This window comes from Monocercomonoides exilis, assembly GCF_001643675.1.
Source record: "Monocercomonoides exilis strain PA203 chromosome Unknown scaffold27-1312184, whole genome shotgun sequence".
Taxonomy (NCBI): Eukaryota; Preaxostyla; order Oxymonadida; family Polymastigidae; genus Monocercomonoides; species Monocercomonoides exilis.
This window is the reverse complement of record NW_027150572.1, coordinates 149,808-165,067: the sequence shown is the minus strand read 5'-3', so window position 1 is coordinate 165,067 and position 15,260 is coordinate 149,808. Positions and strand designations below refer to the sequence as shown.

The 15,260-nt window shown below is 39.0% G+C and overlaps 5 protein-coding genes across 5 annotated transcripts; all 5 read left to right on the top strand.

Annotated features, from left to right (window-relative positions):
- The first annotated feature begins 1,280 nt into the window (after positions 1-1,280).
- MONOS_7334 (putative cilia- and flagella-associated protein 57) lies at positions 1,281-6,606 on the top strand. The gene is made up of 2 exons (XM_067877649.1): positions 1,281-1,441; positions 1,511-6,606. Exons 1-2 carry the CDS (start codon positions 1,392-1,394, stop codon positions 6,471-6,473), a joined length of 5,013 nt encoding a protein of 1,670 aa, XP_067725889.1. The 5' UTR covers positions 1,281-1,391; the 3' UTR covers positions 6,474-6,606.
- An 87-nt stretch (positions 6,607-6,693) lies between these two features.
- MONOS_7335 (uncharacterized protein) lies at positions 6,694-9,649 on the top strand (the record flags this gene model as incomplete). The annotated part of the gene is made up of 3 exons (XM_067877650.1): positions 6,694-6,735; positions 6,829-6,940; positions 7,014-9,649. 3 exons carry the CDS (start codon positions 6,694-6,696, stop codon positions 9,647-9,649), a joined length of 2,790 nt encoding a protein of 929 aa, XP_067725888.1.
- Positions 9,650-9,814: 165 nt separating this feature from the next.
- On the top strand, positions 9,815-10,183 carry MONOS_7336 (Autophagy related 4J; the record flags this gene model as incomplete). Its single annotated transcript, XM_067877651.1, has 3 exons — positions 9,815-9,878; positions 9,931-9,995; positions 10,061-10,183. 3 exons carry the CDS (start codon positions 9,815-9,817, stop codon positions 10,181-10,183), a joined length of 252 nt encoding a protein of 83 aa, XP_067725887.1.
- A 92-nt stretch (positions 10,184-10,275) lies between these two features.
- On the top strand, positions 10,276-10,720 carry MONOS_16820 (putative proteasome activator complex subunit 3; the record flags this gene model as incomplete). Its single annotated transcript, XM_067869693.1, has 3 exons — positions 10,276-10,311; positions 10,365-10,493; positions 10,553-10,720. 3 exons carry the CDS (start codon positions 10,276-10,278, stop codon positions 10,718-10,720), a joined length of 333 nt encoding a protein of 110 aa, XP_067725886.1.
- A 114-nt stretch (positions 10,721-10,834) lies between these two features.
- Positions 10,835-14,978, top strand: MONOS_16821 (putative Autophagy-related protein 4J (Atg4J)). Its single transcript, XM_067869694.1, has 3 exons — positions 10,835-11,078; positions 11,153-11,493; positions 11,573-14,978. The coding sequence occupies exons 1-3, from the start codon at positions 10,856-10,858 to the stop codon at positions 14,540-14,542; spliced, it is 3,534 nt and encodes a 1,177-aa protein (XP_067725885.1). The 5' UTR covers positions 10,835-10,855; the 3' UTR covers positions 14,543-14,978.
- Positions 14,979-15,260: the final 282 nt, after the last annotated feature.

The following is a 15,260-nucleotide window of genomic DNA, read 5'->3' as shown; positions in this document are numbered from 1 at the left end:
ATCATTGTGTTTCAAGCTTAAAAATTGTATCCATGTGCAACATCTGAGATAAAAGATTTTCTTCATTATACTATAATAATTTTTTCTAATACAAAGGATTATGTTGAATCCTTCAACTGAAAGTGAATATTTTTGAAAAAATCGTCATTTCAAAATGGGTGATTATTTTCGAAATTGGATTTTGACTGTCAAAAATTTCGAGATGAATGTTTGTAATAATAATTTGAAATAAATCCAAAAAAGTGATGGAATCATTTTATGACGCATCTTCTATTTGTTTCAGTCATTATAGAGCTTTTGAAATGATTGATAAACAATTCACATTTGAATAAAAATTATAAGTCCAACGACAATGAATTTTCATTATTTCAAACACTCCGATAAATGTTATGTTTTCAAAAATAATCACCCAAATGAAATTACAAAGCAATAAAAAATAGAAATTATGAAAGTTTCTGCAAATGTTTATGAAAAATTGAAAAAACAAAAATGAGAATTAATAATTCAATTTGAAAAAAGAAGAAGACGAAATCAAGAAATCACAACATAAACTGTTTTCCTTGTGATATAATAATAAAAAAAATAAGGAACTGAATAATCTTTGATTATCTGTGTATTAAAAATACCTTCAATACTTTATTGAAGAGTTTTCTCTTTCGCATTATTAATTTTTGATTTCTTTTTTGGAATTAAACAATAAATATCAACTGAATTTTTATTATCATCACTTGAAAATATGGGAGGAAATATGGTCTTTCAAGCTTTTTATGCACAAAGCATGAAAAAATTGTTTCGCTCATAACTTTATTTCGCTTTTTCAGATTTCAAAATAAATATGATTTTCATATCCGTAACCAGACATAGTAGAAATCAAAACTTAAAGTTTTCCAACATTTCACGAATGTCAAAAAATGAACCCATTTTTGTTGTGTTTTTTGATCTCAAAAAGTCTATGAAAAGTGCATATTTTTTCAATGAATATGCCTGAAGTCATATATTTTATCCCATATTTTTGCTTCAAATAGAAAAAATTATTCAAAAATAGATTATCTAAATAGTTATTGAAAATAGATCAAACACAATTTCAAGATTGAGAAGTTTATGCTCTTTTCGAAAAAAAAAATGATTCAGAATTTTGAAATTATTTTTTAATGAATACACTCTTTGCTCCAAATTCGCAATGAAATGTTTTATTTTGAGTTTTTCCAATCACTGAAAAGTTCTTTTTTTTTTAATATTAGAGTACGATAATTCTATTAATGAGATCTAAGTTGTGGCATATTTGATCAAGAGTTTATTTTGAAAAACTAATTGACTAATTTTGCGAGATTTACATAAAATTGAAGGACATCACTTTCATATTTATTAGATTATAATTAGTCTTATCAGATATGTCGGGGTCAACATCTCTTTTACACCATAAAGTGACAATTTCTCCTGTGTTTGTTTAAGAATAGCTTTTTAATTTTTATGATTCATAACATTCAAAAATTATATATTTCTAATCAAGACATGCATTTGGAATTGTGAAGACTCTTAATGATAATATATTTTTCCTCGATAACGACAGGCTTTTGTTTCCAGTCGGGAAACATTATGCTATTCTTCGAACAGGATCGAAAACAATGAATTTCATTATGGAAACAGAAAAAACCAAGATACTTACACAGACAGCTATTTCTTTAAGTCCTGATAAAAAATATCTTGCTGTATGTGAAATTTCTGAAGATGATATCACAAATTTGAATTTTCTTGCGATGCAAAATGGAAGTCCGCTTGTTTCTCCACAATCTCCAACTCCTCAAATATCCATCTTTAATTTAATGACGCAAAAGAAAGTAAGGACTCTTCTTCGCCCTGCGGATGTTGGGGATAGTCATTTTCATTGTGTTGCTTTGTCTCATGATGGCAAACATTGTGCGGCTGTTTGCGGAGGACCAGATTACACTCTTGTTATGTGGCATTGGGGACAACCACTGCGTGTCCTTGGGGTTGCTAAACAAACCACACAAACAACGCAAGTTTCATTTCACCCTTTGGATAACTCTCAAATCTGTTTGTCTGGACCTAAAACACTAAAAATATATCGACTTACCGATGGAGTTTTGAAGCAATATAATCTCATTTCCGGAAGACGAGATCCACCAACATTTACTGCACATTTGTGGGTTCCAGAAGCGGATCGAATACTTGCTGCCACAGACCGTGGTGATCTTTGTGTGTATGATCGAGGAGAACTGCACTTAACGCTGACAACTGTGCTTGGTTCAGGAATTGGAGTGACTGGGCTTTTGACGTGGGGAAAGAATGGGTTTATTGTTGTTGGAGAGAAAGGAAAGATTGGACTGTTTGAATTTGCACCTGAGGAAGCTGAGCTGTATCGACTGAAGCATTTGGTTGAGTTGCCTGGAGTGAATGAAATGAAGATGCTGAAAGATGGTACCAGTACCGATAAGAACTCTGGGAATGCGTCTTCATCTGCTTCATCATCATCATCATTGTCTTCTTCAGCAATTCCATCGATCTCTTCTGCGACTATTCTTCAGCCACAAAGTGCTGGACTTGCACCAACAGACCCATCGCAGCTGAAAATAACTGCTGCATCAATCACTCCAAATGCAGGGACACTTGCGTGTGTTGTGGGGAACACGCAGATCTGCCTCCTCAATCTGTCGCTGGTGGAGACGCAGATGACTGCTGAGCGCGATCTCCTGTGCGAATACGTGGCACAGGGCTTCCATTCAGCGCCAATTACTGGCCTCAGCGTTGCCCTGCGCAAGCCTCTTGCAGCCACATGCGGTGCAGACGGATGGGTGCGCATTTGGAACTACATCACGATGGAGTGCGAGCTGGCAGAGCACTTCGACACAGAGACACGCTCCATCTCCATTCATCCATCAGGATTCCATTTGGTGCTGTCGTGCGGAGACAGAGTGAAGCTGATGAACATCATGCCCACCACACTCGATGTGCTGAAGGAGTTTCCATTTCCTCAGCAGTCTGGCTGCCAGGAGGTGCTGTTCTCACACGGCGGCAATCTCTTTGCGTGTGCACATGCGAAGACTATCACACTCTACAACACATTCACTGGAGAGTGTGTTGGATCAATGCGAGGACACATTGCACCAGTTCGTGCCATCAGCTTTTCCCCGTCTGATTCCTACTTCTACTCAGCTGGCATGGACGGTGCAGTGTATGAGTGGAATCTGGACATAACAGGCGGAGAGCAGGTGAAGCGGGAGACAGAGTCTGTGGTGTCTGGCTGTGCATACTCTGGAATGGTTGTCGGAGGAGGTGGAGAGAAAAGAGTGGTCGGAGTGTGTGGAACAGATCTGATGCTGAGGGAGATTGTGGAAGGGAACACCACAATCGAGTTCGCCACAGGAGGAATGTCAAAGAGATTCACTAAGATGGCTCTTATTCCAACATCTGCACTGAATCTGGGTGGATTTGGATCAGTCGTCTCGTCTTCATCTTCTGCTGCAGCTGCTTCTGCTTCTGCTTCCTCCTCTTCTTCATCATCGTCTGCCTCTTCCTCTGCCTCTGGCAGTTCAGCTGGAGTGACATCACAGGCATCGCTCAACGGCTCTTCTGTTGGATTAGCGTGTGGAATGGCATCTGGAGGGATTCGTGTGTATGGTTGGCCACTGGCTGATACCTTTGCAAGAGATGCATCGACTGCTGGCTCTTCCTCTGGCTCTGGTGGAACAAACAGAAGCGCCAAGGACGATGGAAGCGAAGGCGGTGGGGTGAGTTCTTCATCAGGCTCTTCTGCTTCGATGATTCCAGTCTGTGACGAATATCTTGGCCATTCTGGAAGCTGCTGCGGAGTGTGTCTGGCAGCAGATGGAGCTGTTCTTGTGACAGCTGGTGAAGACGGTGCTGTGTTTATCTGGGCAGTGCAGCCGATCGATGCATCAGGGAAGGCGAAGATTCCTCGGTGGCCAGAGATGAGTCAGTTTTGGGATGCGAACATCATCTCAAAAGCAGAACTGGACGAGCAGCAGCTGAACATCTCGCAGCTTCAGGACAAAATCAAAGAGCTGAATGCACATTCGGAGACGATGCTGCAGAAGAAGGAGAAGCAGTTCAATGAAAAACTGGATGCAGAGAATTCTGCGTTTGAGGAGCAGCTGAAGGCGAAGGAGACGCTGATCAAGTCGCTGGAGGACCAGGTGTATGAGTCGAAGACGAAGTTTGATGAAAAAGTGACTGAGCTGGAAGAGCAGCACCTGCAGGCGATGGAGGACATGGAGAAAGTGTATGAACACGATGTGCAGCTGCGGCAGGCGAACATCAAAAAGCTGCAGCAGGAGAAAGAAGACCTTCAGGTGAAGTATGACGGGATGGTGACACAGATGCAGGACCAGTTCAGTTGGAAGGAGGACAAAATCAAGCAGCACTACCTGTCGATTGATGAGCAGAATCAGAAGGCGTTTGAAGGGCTGAAGGAGGAGATGCGCGCATTGGCAGACAGATACGAGCAGCAGCTGAGGGAACAGGAGGATGAGTCAGAAAGGGAGCTGATGCAGCTGAAGATGACACACCAGGCAGAAATGGCGAAGGAGCGGAAGAGGCTGAAGGAGATGGATGAAGAAATCCTGTCAATACAGACACAGCTGCGTCATGCGATGGATGATGTAGAACCATTGAAGCAGGCGAAGAACGAGTTGGAGAGGAGGTTTATGGAGGCGAAGGCGACAGTGGAGCAGCTGAGGAATGATTTGAGGAACCATGACATTCGGATGAGTGAGCATGAGGATACGATCAACGACAAGGAGACGATGATTATGCGGCTGAAGAAGGAGAACCAGGAATTGGACAAGTTCAAGTTTGTGCTGGACTTCAAGATAAAAGAGCTGGAGAAGACGATTGAGCCGAAGAACGAGCAGATAGCCGCGCTGGAGGAGCAAATACAGGATATGGATGCAGAATTAGAGAGGGAGCACAGAAGATCCACTGCCACGCAGCTCGACCTGAAGGAGAAGGACATGCGGATGGCAGGGCTAAAGGAAGAGAACAAGACACTCAAAGCGAAGTCAGCGAAGCAGACGAGGTTTATTGAGATGTTCAGACACGACTTGCATGAGATATTGCAGAGTGAGGAAAAGCAGTGGAAGGAGAAGATCAAACAGATTTATGTGAAGTTTGTGAAGACAGAAGATGAGAAGTCATCGAACGAGGGAGATGAACAGAAGGCGCAGGAGTTTGCGAGGCAGAGGGAGTTTTTAGAGAAGTCAGTGACAACACTGAAGCATTCACTCGAAAGGTATACAAGCAGAGGAAAAGGGGAGGTGCAGCAGAAGCTGGACGAGAACATCACGCTGATTGAGGAGATAAACGATCTGAGAAAGGAGAAAAGAGAGCTTTTGCTGAAGATTCAGGAGATGAAGAAGGAGGTGGCTGCGCTGAAGGCTGCTTCTCAGTCGTCTTCTGGGTCTCCCCAACGGCCAGGCTCAATTTCACCCAATTTGCCTCTTTCTGGTTTGGATGGGACAGTCAGCACGACAAGTGGCAGTGAGCATGGAGGCTCCTTCATGGGCACATCGACAATGGGATCGACGACTCCTCTGTTGGACGCAACAGCAAGTGGCACTCAATCAACATACGACCGCTCTGTGTCGCCTGATGGGATGCTCTTCACAACAGCCACTGGATCAACCACAAGCACTGGGAGGAAGTCATCACTGAAGGGGCATCTTTATCTGAGTCCTCACTCAGAACAGTCTGAGCTGATTGAAGGGAAGACGAGAGTGGCTCAGCTGTTGGCGCTGCTGGAAGCGAACAGCGAGGAGATGAGGAGACAGCAGGAGGAAATCAACCTTCTTCGCGGGTTTATGGAAGAGCTGGCACAGAAAGCAGAGGACGAAGGGAGTGTTGCGAATGAAGGAAGGAGCGATTTTGGGGTAGACAGCCAGTCAAACGCGAATGAGGACAAGAATGTCAGTTTTGAGCATGCCGATGAGGATGCCGAGGTACAGCGGGTGAGAGCTGCCAGCAGAAAAGGGAGCGAATTGTCGAACATCTCCCGCACAGCAAAAGGGCTGCTGAAGGAGACAACAGGCGGAAGAGGACAGCAGCCGCGCTTTCGCTCACAGACGTCACTCGGAATAGGATCTTCTTTTCGTTCCTCTGGCCGTCTGACTCAGCCTCGCTCTCGTTCATCACTGGGAGCTTCATCATCATCTACCTCCTCTTCTTCCTCTTCTCCTTCCATTTCTGCTTCTTCTGCTTCCTCTTCTTCTTCATACAAATCGCCTGCATTGAACTCACTTTCATCGATTGATGAGGAGATGAATGGCAAAGTTGTCATTCAGTCGTCTCCTTCGTCTGTTCCCCGCTCATCTTCACCTGCTGCCATGTCGCTCTTTTCCACTTCATTCACTTCACCATCGTCTTCTTCGCATCAAAAACAACAAAAGTTGCCTTCTATTTCATCTCCCTCATCAAACACAGCTGGTTCACCTCAATAATTTTATCAAATGTTGAAAATGGATAATTTTTGTTTATTTTGTTGATGATTAATTATTTTTTTTCCTTTTATTTTAATTTTGCTTTTATGCTTCAGATTAAAACGAATAAATAGCACAACAAATAATTGTAAAATATATCCTTAAACTGTATTAGAAAATATTATTAAAGTGACCATAAAAATATTCTTTAGAAATATATGTGAAAAAGTTTTAATTATAAATGAATGAAAAGTTGCTTGTGGAGGATTTTCACAGTTCTGCTGTTTGTATAATGTAATGTATTATTCAGCATTGAAAAATTACGAAATATTTTATTCTTTCTTGACTGGGATTTTTACGATGATATTGATCATAGGATTATCCATCTCTCAGTTTTCAATCAAGCTTTACAAGAGTCCCACACGATGACATAGCTAAAACATTGATTCCCACATTCTCGCAAAATTCTTCGGATCTTTCAAAAATTCGTTTGTTTTACAATTGAATCAATTTTTATTTTCGAAAGCACTGCGAATGAATTTTCTTATGCTCTCGTTTTAGAAAGTATTTCATCGTTGCCTTTTTCTGTTATTGGCAACTCATCTCAAAGGCAAAGCCTTTTACGAATGGATCCAAACACTTTTTCAAACGAAGCAAATACAATGAAAAAACTACGAAAATCCATGTATGCTCGAGATATAGAACACTCCCATGAGACGGGATCTGATTTTTCTCATTCAAACAAAATATATCCATTTCATTCATTGCTTCAGCTATGCTCTACGGAAGTTCTCTCAAATGATTGCAATGTTGGGAAATATGTTCATTTTTCAAATGAAGAAATGTTGAAAGTTGAAGACAATTCTTTTTGTGAGAATAAAGGACGCGTTGGGCATCAAAATATTGTCAGTGAATTGAAACATCCCTTTGCTTCAGAAGAACATGAAAAACATAAACATGATCATCAAATACCCATTCAAAAGAAAGAAAAAGGAAATTTGATCGAAAGGCTATCAACAGAAATTACAGTAAGTAATAAATCATCTTTAAGTTGCTCATCAATTTCATCTGAAATCGACCCACCCGAATCATTCCATGTTTCACCATCCACTCAACGTCAAACATCTGCTCGATCTCCTTCTCCATTTTCCTCTTCTTCGTTATCATCACTGTCACTTTCAGACGAGCCATTAACCACAACTGCTACAATTCCAACAACCGGGTCTAAAAGTGTTATGAGTCACGATGCAGAAGTTGAAGTGAGTGGCACAATGCAATCGTCTATTGCACAATATGGCAGAGATGTTCTTCTCAGAACATGGAAGAACAGAGAAACAAAACGGGCTGAACGTTGCTTGAAAATGACACAAATGATGAAGAAAAGAAGAGAAGCTGAGGATAAACAAGCAGGAAGCAATGAGCATGGAACTGAAAGAAGCTCATTGGAAGAAAGGGAATTCAAGGAGTGGATGGAGAAAGAAAAGAAAAGGAGGAGAAGAGAGGCAAAGATTGAGATCAAGGAAGCGAAGGAATATTACGACATGTTTGGAAAATGGGTTAGAAACGAGCTTGTCGAAGACGAAGAAGCAAAAGCGTTGTGGGACGAAGCAGAGCAAAAGATAAGAATGAAAGAAGAAGAGAAAGAGAAAGGGAAAAGCAGAGAAGGAGAATGTGTCAAAAGGGATATGACATATGAAGAGATGAAGAGTAGGCTGAAAGATGCAGATGAACTCCATCTTTCAATGAAGGAGAAAGAGGAACTGATTTGCCGCATTTCTGCTGTTGAAAAGTGGAATGCTTTTGAAAAGGGCAGAGAAGGTTTGTCTGACATGGAAAAGTTCCATCAAGCAGGAATCAACTTCCTCAAAAAGAACTATGCAATTTCTGAACAACACACAAAACAGCCATCTTTTGCAGGAGCACAACACGAAATGGAAGAACACACCAACAGCACAATCAACAAGGAAACTGGAAGCAAAATGAAAATGAATGAACAGAATGGAAAAGTATTTTCTGATATTGTTGCAACAGATGAGCACATTTCTTCTTCTTCTTCTGCTTTTGATAAATTTGAGGTTGATGGGATGAAAATTAATTCTTATTCAACTTCTGCCACTTTGCCAACCCCTTCATATTCTTCTTCACCTGATGAGAAAGAAGATCTTTCAGTCTCTTCTCAGCATTCAACTACTAATCATCCATATTCAATCAACACACGAATTCAGTATAACTCAGTATTATCACAAACATATCCAAGATCGTCAACTGCCTTTCCTTCACATTCTACATCAAGTGGAGGACACAATTACCCATCGACATTTTATGATGCTGAATCACAGTGTATTGATAAGAGTTCATCCTCTCAGAGAAAAACATCAATTTTGAGTGAAGTGATGATTCCGTGTTTGCTTTACAATTCTGACTCAAGTGTTTTCAATGGAGAGGCTATGAAGAAACTCATCAAACATAACAAAACCCCAAAGTTCCATTCATTTGATGATGATAGTTCAGGTTCTTCTGTTGATAGAACAAAAGACATTCAGAAGAGTTCTCAAAAAATGGAGCCATTCAAATTACGAGACAATGAAGACACAATGCTTTGTATTTCTGTTTTGAAACGAAATATCTCTTTTCCTAATTTAATACCTTTGAACTGTTCACAAATAATTGGACAGTTCGTATGTGATGAGCAAGAAATGAGTTGTGTGAACGAAATGTGTGGTGCTGTTGCTGAAGAAGAGTATGTCAAATGGGGTGTTGCTTTGTCACAGTGCAAGAACGAAGCAGATATTGAAGCACATTCAGACACCTTTATGTATCAGGGCAATTCAAACATACTTATTCTAGACACTGAAAGAGGGGGACATGATTTAAACAGGAATTATTGGAATTCTATTTCTGCGTTTAAAAACTTGATTGTTAAGGATTTTTCACTTGTTTATGTAACTTCGCAGCATCGCAATCAACTTGCAACTTCTGCAAAAAATAAGAAAAAGCAAAATTATCTTTCAGAACGCAAGACATGGAAGACAGTTCAATTGGAGATAACACCGTTCAGAAGAAAAGCTTTATGGTTTTTGGATGTTGAAAAAACAAAACGGAAAAAAGTTTTGAAAAAAAAAGCCTTGAAACGAGAAGAGAGATTTAGAGAAAAAATACTTAAAGCTCAAATGCGTCAATCTCGCATCTTTTCGTAATTTTCTATTTTTTTTTCTTTTCTTTTATTTTTTTCGTTTTGAAGGTTGTAAAATGTTTGCATTAATGAAAAATAAAAGATGAAAAGCTTAACTTGAAATGATCATGCTGTAACCATATTAATATATTAAGAATTTCTATTTTTATTTCATTTTTTGATAATTGCAATGACATCGGATACATCATCAACATATTCAAAATTTCGTAAAACCTTTAAAGAAAATGCTTTGAGTTTTGATATTTTTCTGAAAATCATTGAATGCAAAATAATCATTTTTTTCAGTTTCTGCTGATGAATCACGTATAAGTCTTTTAAGCGAAGCGGAAGCGTTGAATAAATTATCAGAAGTTTGCTTTAAAGATGACAGACGTTGATAACAAAACTTTAACCGATATTTAATTGAAATTTAAAGCGTTTATCAAAAGATTATGAAAGAATAGCTTCTGGCTGCGTAATTCCTGCTGCACCTTTAAATCCAGAAGACGAGCAACCAGACATATTAACAAATTCCGTTTGTTTAAAATTTAAAATTTAAACACATTATGTTCTTAATAGGCTTTTGTTGAAGCAACAAAAGAAATCACAGTTCATGTCAATACTCTTCTAAAATTATTCCGTGAAATAAAAATGTGGATAAAATTAAATGTTGAAGCTGTAACCGAGGTTTGCTTTATGATTATGCAGAAATTGTGAATTTTCATTGTGATGAATTTCAGAGTGAAACATTTGTGTTTCAAGTTCAAGAAGAAGTTCTTGGAACAATTAATGGTATTGAAGATGCGATTGAAGGATTTTTAACAACTCTAACAGAATATCATACTGCCCGTGCAGTCATTACATCAAAAGTTTAATTTTTTCCCCTCATTTATTTGTTTTTTGAATTAAATTCGTTTTTTGCTTTTAGATCCATTTATTCCCTCAATACGAGAATGCCATTCATCAACTGAAACAGTTAGATAAAAAATCAGCGCAAGACCTTGTTGCATCTGTTCAGTCACTACGTGATGGATCATATCAGGTAATTGATATCTTGCAAAAAAATGAGGAACATTTAACAGAAAAAAAGCAATAATTCACTTCAAGTTAGAATTACATTGCATTTTTCACTTCACCAATTATTAAATAGTTCATTTCAACGTTTTAAAACTTAAAAATATCGATATATAATAAAAGGTATGGATTTATTGATCAGAATAATAATGCAAATATGACAGAATTCGTTCAGGATTACATAAAGGCTCCCATTCGCAAAATGTGGCAATCCATCACTCAGCCAAAATTTGATGCGAACAGTGAAATCGCGATGATGGGGAAAGTATATCGAAATGAAAGAAAGTTTTATGAGGATGCAATGAATAGAATGTTTGTCACATATCGTCGAGGTTTCTTTCCAACAAGCAAAGGGTTAACTTCAGATACTGGATTCGGATGTTTGCTGTTTTGTTTTGTGAATTTAGAAATTTTTTTTTACACTTTGCGAAAAACTTTTTATTTTTAATTTTAGGTATGATTCGTTCTGGGTCCATGATGTTCGGTGAAGCATTACAAAGAATATTATTTGGAAGAGATTTTCACGTTGACGAAGCATATTTTACCAACTGCCCTCGTTCTGTCTGGCTCAGTTCTTTATTTTCTGAAGAAATGAGGCCTAATACTAGACATCTACATCCTTTTTCCATACAACACCTCATGGAGCTTGGTGAAAAGTACGGTAAGGCACAAGGTGAATGGTTTTCTTCTGGAACAATTTCTCATGTTCTTGCAGAAATTGTAAAGCGTTATATTCCTCCTCCATTGCAAATCGGAGTTTATGTTTGCGACAACGGCCTCAATACTGTGTTCTTGGTATGTTGAATTATTATATATATTTTCTGTAGACAAAGTTTGCTTTTGTTTAAAATAATTAATTTTTTTTGATATTTAGCCGGATGCTCTTGAGATGATGCATAAACAACAAATACCACCTCAACCATTCATTTATGGAAAAGGGAAATTTATTTCAGCGCCAACTTATGTTCCGCATTACCCAACATGCCCTGTTGGAAGTTGCCCATGCCACGAGATGGAACGAATGAAAGTCAAAAAAGAAAAAGAACTTCAAATGCAAAAAGAAAAGAAACTTCAAAAACAAATGGAAAACAACAAAAACGAAGAAAGTCAGTTTCCATCACCGCTTTCAGAACCTTCTCCTTCATTTTCCTCTTCTTTTGTCCCAAACACAGATAGCTCTGTTTCAACATTCATGCCTTCATTTGATGTTTCACCATCTCATAACAAGAATGCAGAAGATGGCTTATCAACCGTTTCATCTAACTCAAAAAATCCATTTATTGAAAATCCATTTCAAGCAAAACAAGATTCTCTCATTTCGTCTGATGAATCTTGTGATGAGTCAGATGAGGTCTCAATAGTCGATCCCTTCACACAGCAGACATCTCAACTGGATCTTCCATCATCAGATTCAGCCAATGACACAACACGTCCTCTAATCATCCTTTTGCCCACACGTTTGGGCATCAACCGCATCCCGTCGTGTCTGCACCCAGTCATTTACTCTCTCTTTTATCTCCCTTCTTTCTGCGGCATTGCTGGCGGACACCCAAGAATAGCACACTTCTTTTTTGCAGCGACGAAAGTGAAGATTCAGGACACTTCAAACACTTCCTCTGATGAGGCAAAGGGATCCACTTATCAGACAGCGCCATTCGCTTCTGCAACAGCAACGCCACGGCAGGTGAATGCAGCAGACACATCTGCACAGAATGCACCGAAGAAGAAGAAGAAGCCGAAGGAGAAAATTATTCTGTTCTATTTGGACCCACACACGACGAGGAAGGCGGAGGATGTGGAGTGTTGGTGGGACGATGCGATGGAGAATGCGATGGATGGCATTACAGACGATATCATTCAGCCAACACTGGCTGGAAGGGAAAAAATGGACAACGAGGGAGAGAGAATCGATGTGCTTAGTGAAGAAAATTGCGAAAATGATAAACTAGAAATCAGCAGTGAAAAAGAAGTACCAACTGAAAACAATACAACGACCAACGAAAATGAAACACAGAAAGAAGAATCCATCAGCAATGAGACAAACAACAGTTCTGTTCTGATTCAGCCAAATGAACCAGACAAAAGTGTGCTTCCACTTTCGATTGCATCTGAGTCATCAACTGAAACAAAGACAGAATCTGAATCAGCTGCGTTGTTTGATGACTCTCCCGAGGAAAGATATATCGACACTTCACCGCCATTACAAATGACATATCCAAAAGGCAATAAAAATAAGACACGACAGAAGACAACATCAGCATCATCAGATGCGCCTTCGCTTTTTTCTTCTTTTTCACCTGTTTCCTCACCTTTGTTCTCGTCTTCGAAGAACACTTCAGATGAAGACAATCTGTTGTTTGATGGCAAAGAACTTGAAAGCAAAGGAATAGAAGAAGAAAAGAATTATAAGCTTCAAAATAAAAAACAGACATTTCACAACAATACAAATCAATCACTTCATCCTTCTTCTTCTTCTTCTTCACCTTCACATTCATCCGCTCCTTCTCCTTCAATTCACAAAGCTTCTGCTGTAAAAGCATCTTCCTCTTTTGTCTCATTCTCTTCTGTTGAGGACTCTCCACTCACCATTCTGACTGCTTCTGATCCACTTTCATCATCAGTTCCACACAATGCTGTATCTTCAACAACAACTTCATCTTCCTCTAATTCTGCTGCCTCTTCTTCTTCTTCTTCTTCTTCTTCTTCTTCTTCTTCTTCTTCTTCTTCTTCTTCTTCAACACCAACTTCTGCATCTTCATCATCATCATCACCTCCATCTCCTCCTCCCCCCTCAACCACAACACCAAAGCCAATAGCACCTCCCCCAACAGCCATGCCCATTGCCCCCAGGCCTTACCAGCGTGTCTATCCGCCAATTATGTCTGCTCTTTCTTTCCATCCCTCAAAGAGAGAGGATGTCCATGCAATGTATCTCTCTTCTGTCGATCCCTCGCTCTGCCTGTGTTTTGTTGTGCGTGATGAGCAGGAGCTGCAGACACTCCAAAATCAGATTGATCGGATATTCAACATGGAAGAAGAAGAGCTCATTGAAGAGCTGAAGGAGAAGATGGGAAACGGAGACGAGAAGGAAAACATAGAGATTGACAGCGATGCTGAGGAAGTAGACTTTCCTGAGGCTGTGTCCCAACAGACATATCAGCACATACGCCAAAGAAGAGAAAGAGCAGCGAATGCTATTTGTGAGGCACCTCCTTCATCGTTTGTGACGCTGCCTGAGAGGAACATTGCGAAAAGGACGCCAAACAAAGAAGAGCTGAGAAAGAGGCAGCTGACGCGGTTCATCCACTTTGAGAAGCAGACGTCGAAGGAGTTTGGGCTGATTAAGACAGAAAGCGATCCGTATGAAAATGGCGGGCAGGTGGAGAATGTGATACACATGCTGAAGATAAGAGACGAAGAGACGCTTTTGAGGAACCAGGAGGAAGAGAGGCTGCTGGCTGAGCGGAAGGAACTGGAAGAGCCAGAGTCAGACGAAGAAGACTCGATTGACTATGGAGAGATTGAGAGCGAACCAGAAGTGCTGGGAGCGAATGAACGAAATGTGGATGCTGCTTCTTCGGCTGATAGCAAATGTCAGACGAAGAATTTGAGGTCAAGTGGAGAATTTGTGCTTACGTCATCTTTGGATATGGACAATGCGAATGAGGATTATCAAATGACACGTTCTTTTAAAGAAAAGAAAGAAAAGGAGAAAGAAAAGGAGAAGGAGAAGGAGATTAAGAGCGACAATAAAAATCAATGTAATATTTCTGTTTCGGTCAGATCATTGGCAGAGTCCAACGATGACGACTCAGATGGCTTTACTGTAATCGACTTGAATTAATTTCTTGAGATATCATTGTGATTTTTGTTATTCGTTCTATTAAATAAATAGTAATATGTCAGTGTATATGTGTGTGAACAATTTGTAAAGAATTATAATTATTCAATAAAAACGATTGAAAAACTTGTTAATCGATATTTTTTATTGAACTTAATTATTTATTTTTTTCAATAAATTTTTGGAATTTTGTTTCGCAACGATTGAAATAATTTTTATTTGTATTTTTCAAATTAATTTCTTTTCTTTGAATTATTAAATATTTTTGAGTTGTGTTGGGAGTGGAAGTATATGAAAATTTCTCTTTTATATCTTCACTTAAAGTTAAAAATTATCCAATTAATGCTTATTTATTTTATTATTATCGAGATTATCTTTTTTCTTTCAGTTCAAGTTGAGAGACATTTCAAATTGTGAATAGATGCCTCATTTGAATCGATGGTTTTGGCCTGCTTTATTCAATACTTTTGAGTTCTTATAAAAGAAAACGATTCATGTAAACTGGATGAGGAATAAAAAGTTGTCATTGGATTGAATGACCTTTTGATAAAGCATGAAGAATTTTCAATTAATTAATTCGAACGCAAATCACATGATTTTGACTTATTGTGTTTTCCAAAATTATCATTGGCCTTGAAAACATATTCAACATCCTTTGCATCAGTGAGTTTTTCCTTTTCATTAAATAAAAAATAAATAACTCTTTTCATCTTTATTTCCG

Bases quoted from the DNA above. Each gene is read 5' to 3' on its own strand.
- MONOS_16821 (XM_067869694.1), top strand. From the start codon at position 10,856: ATGACAGAATTCGTTCAGGATTACATAAAGGCTCCCATTCGCAAAATG. The intron at 11,079-11,152 runs GTTTGCTGTTTT...TTTTAATTTTAG, and splicing joins TTCAGATACTGGATTCGGAT to GTATGATTCGTTCTGGGTCC. The intron at 11,494-11,572 runs GTATGTTGAATT...TTTGATATTTAG, and splicing joins GCCTCAATACTGTGTTCTTG to CCGGATGCTCTTGAGATGAT.
- MONOS_7334 (XM_067877649.1), top strand. From the start codon at position 1,392: ATGTCGGGGTCAACATCTCTTTTACACCATAAAGTGACAATTTCTCCT. The intron at 1,442-1,510 runs GTTTGTTTAAGA...TTTCTAATCAAG, and splicing joins AAAGTGACAATTTCTCCTGT to ACATGCATTTGGAATTGTGA.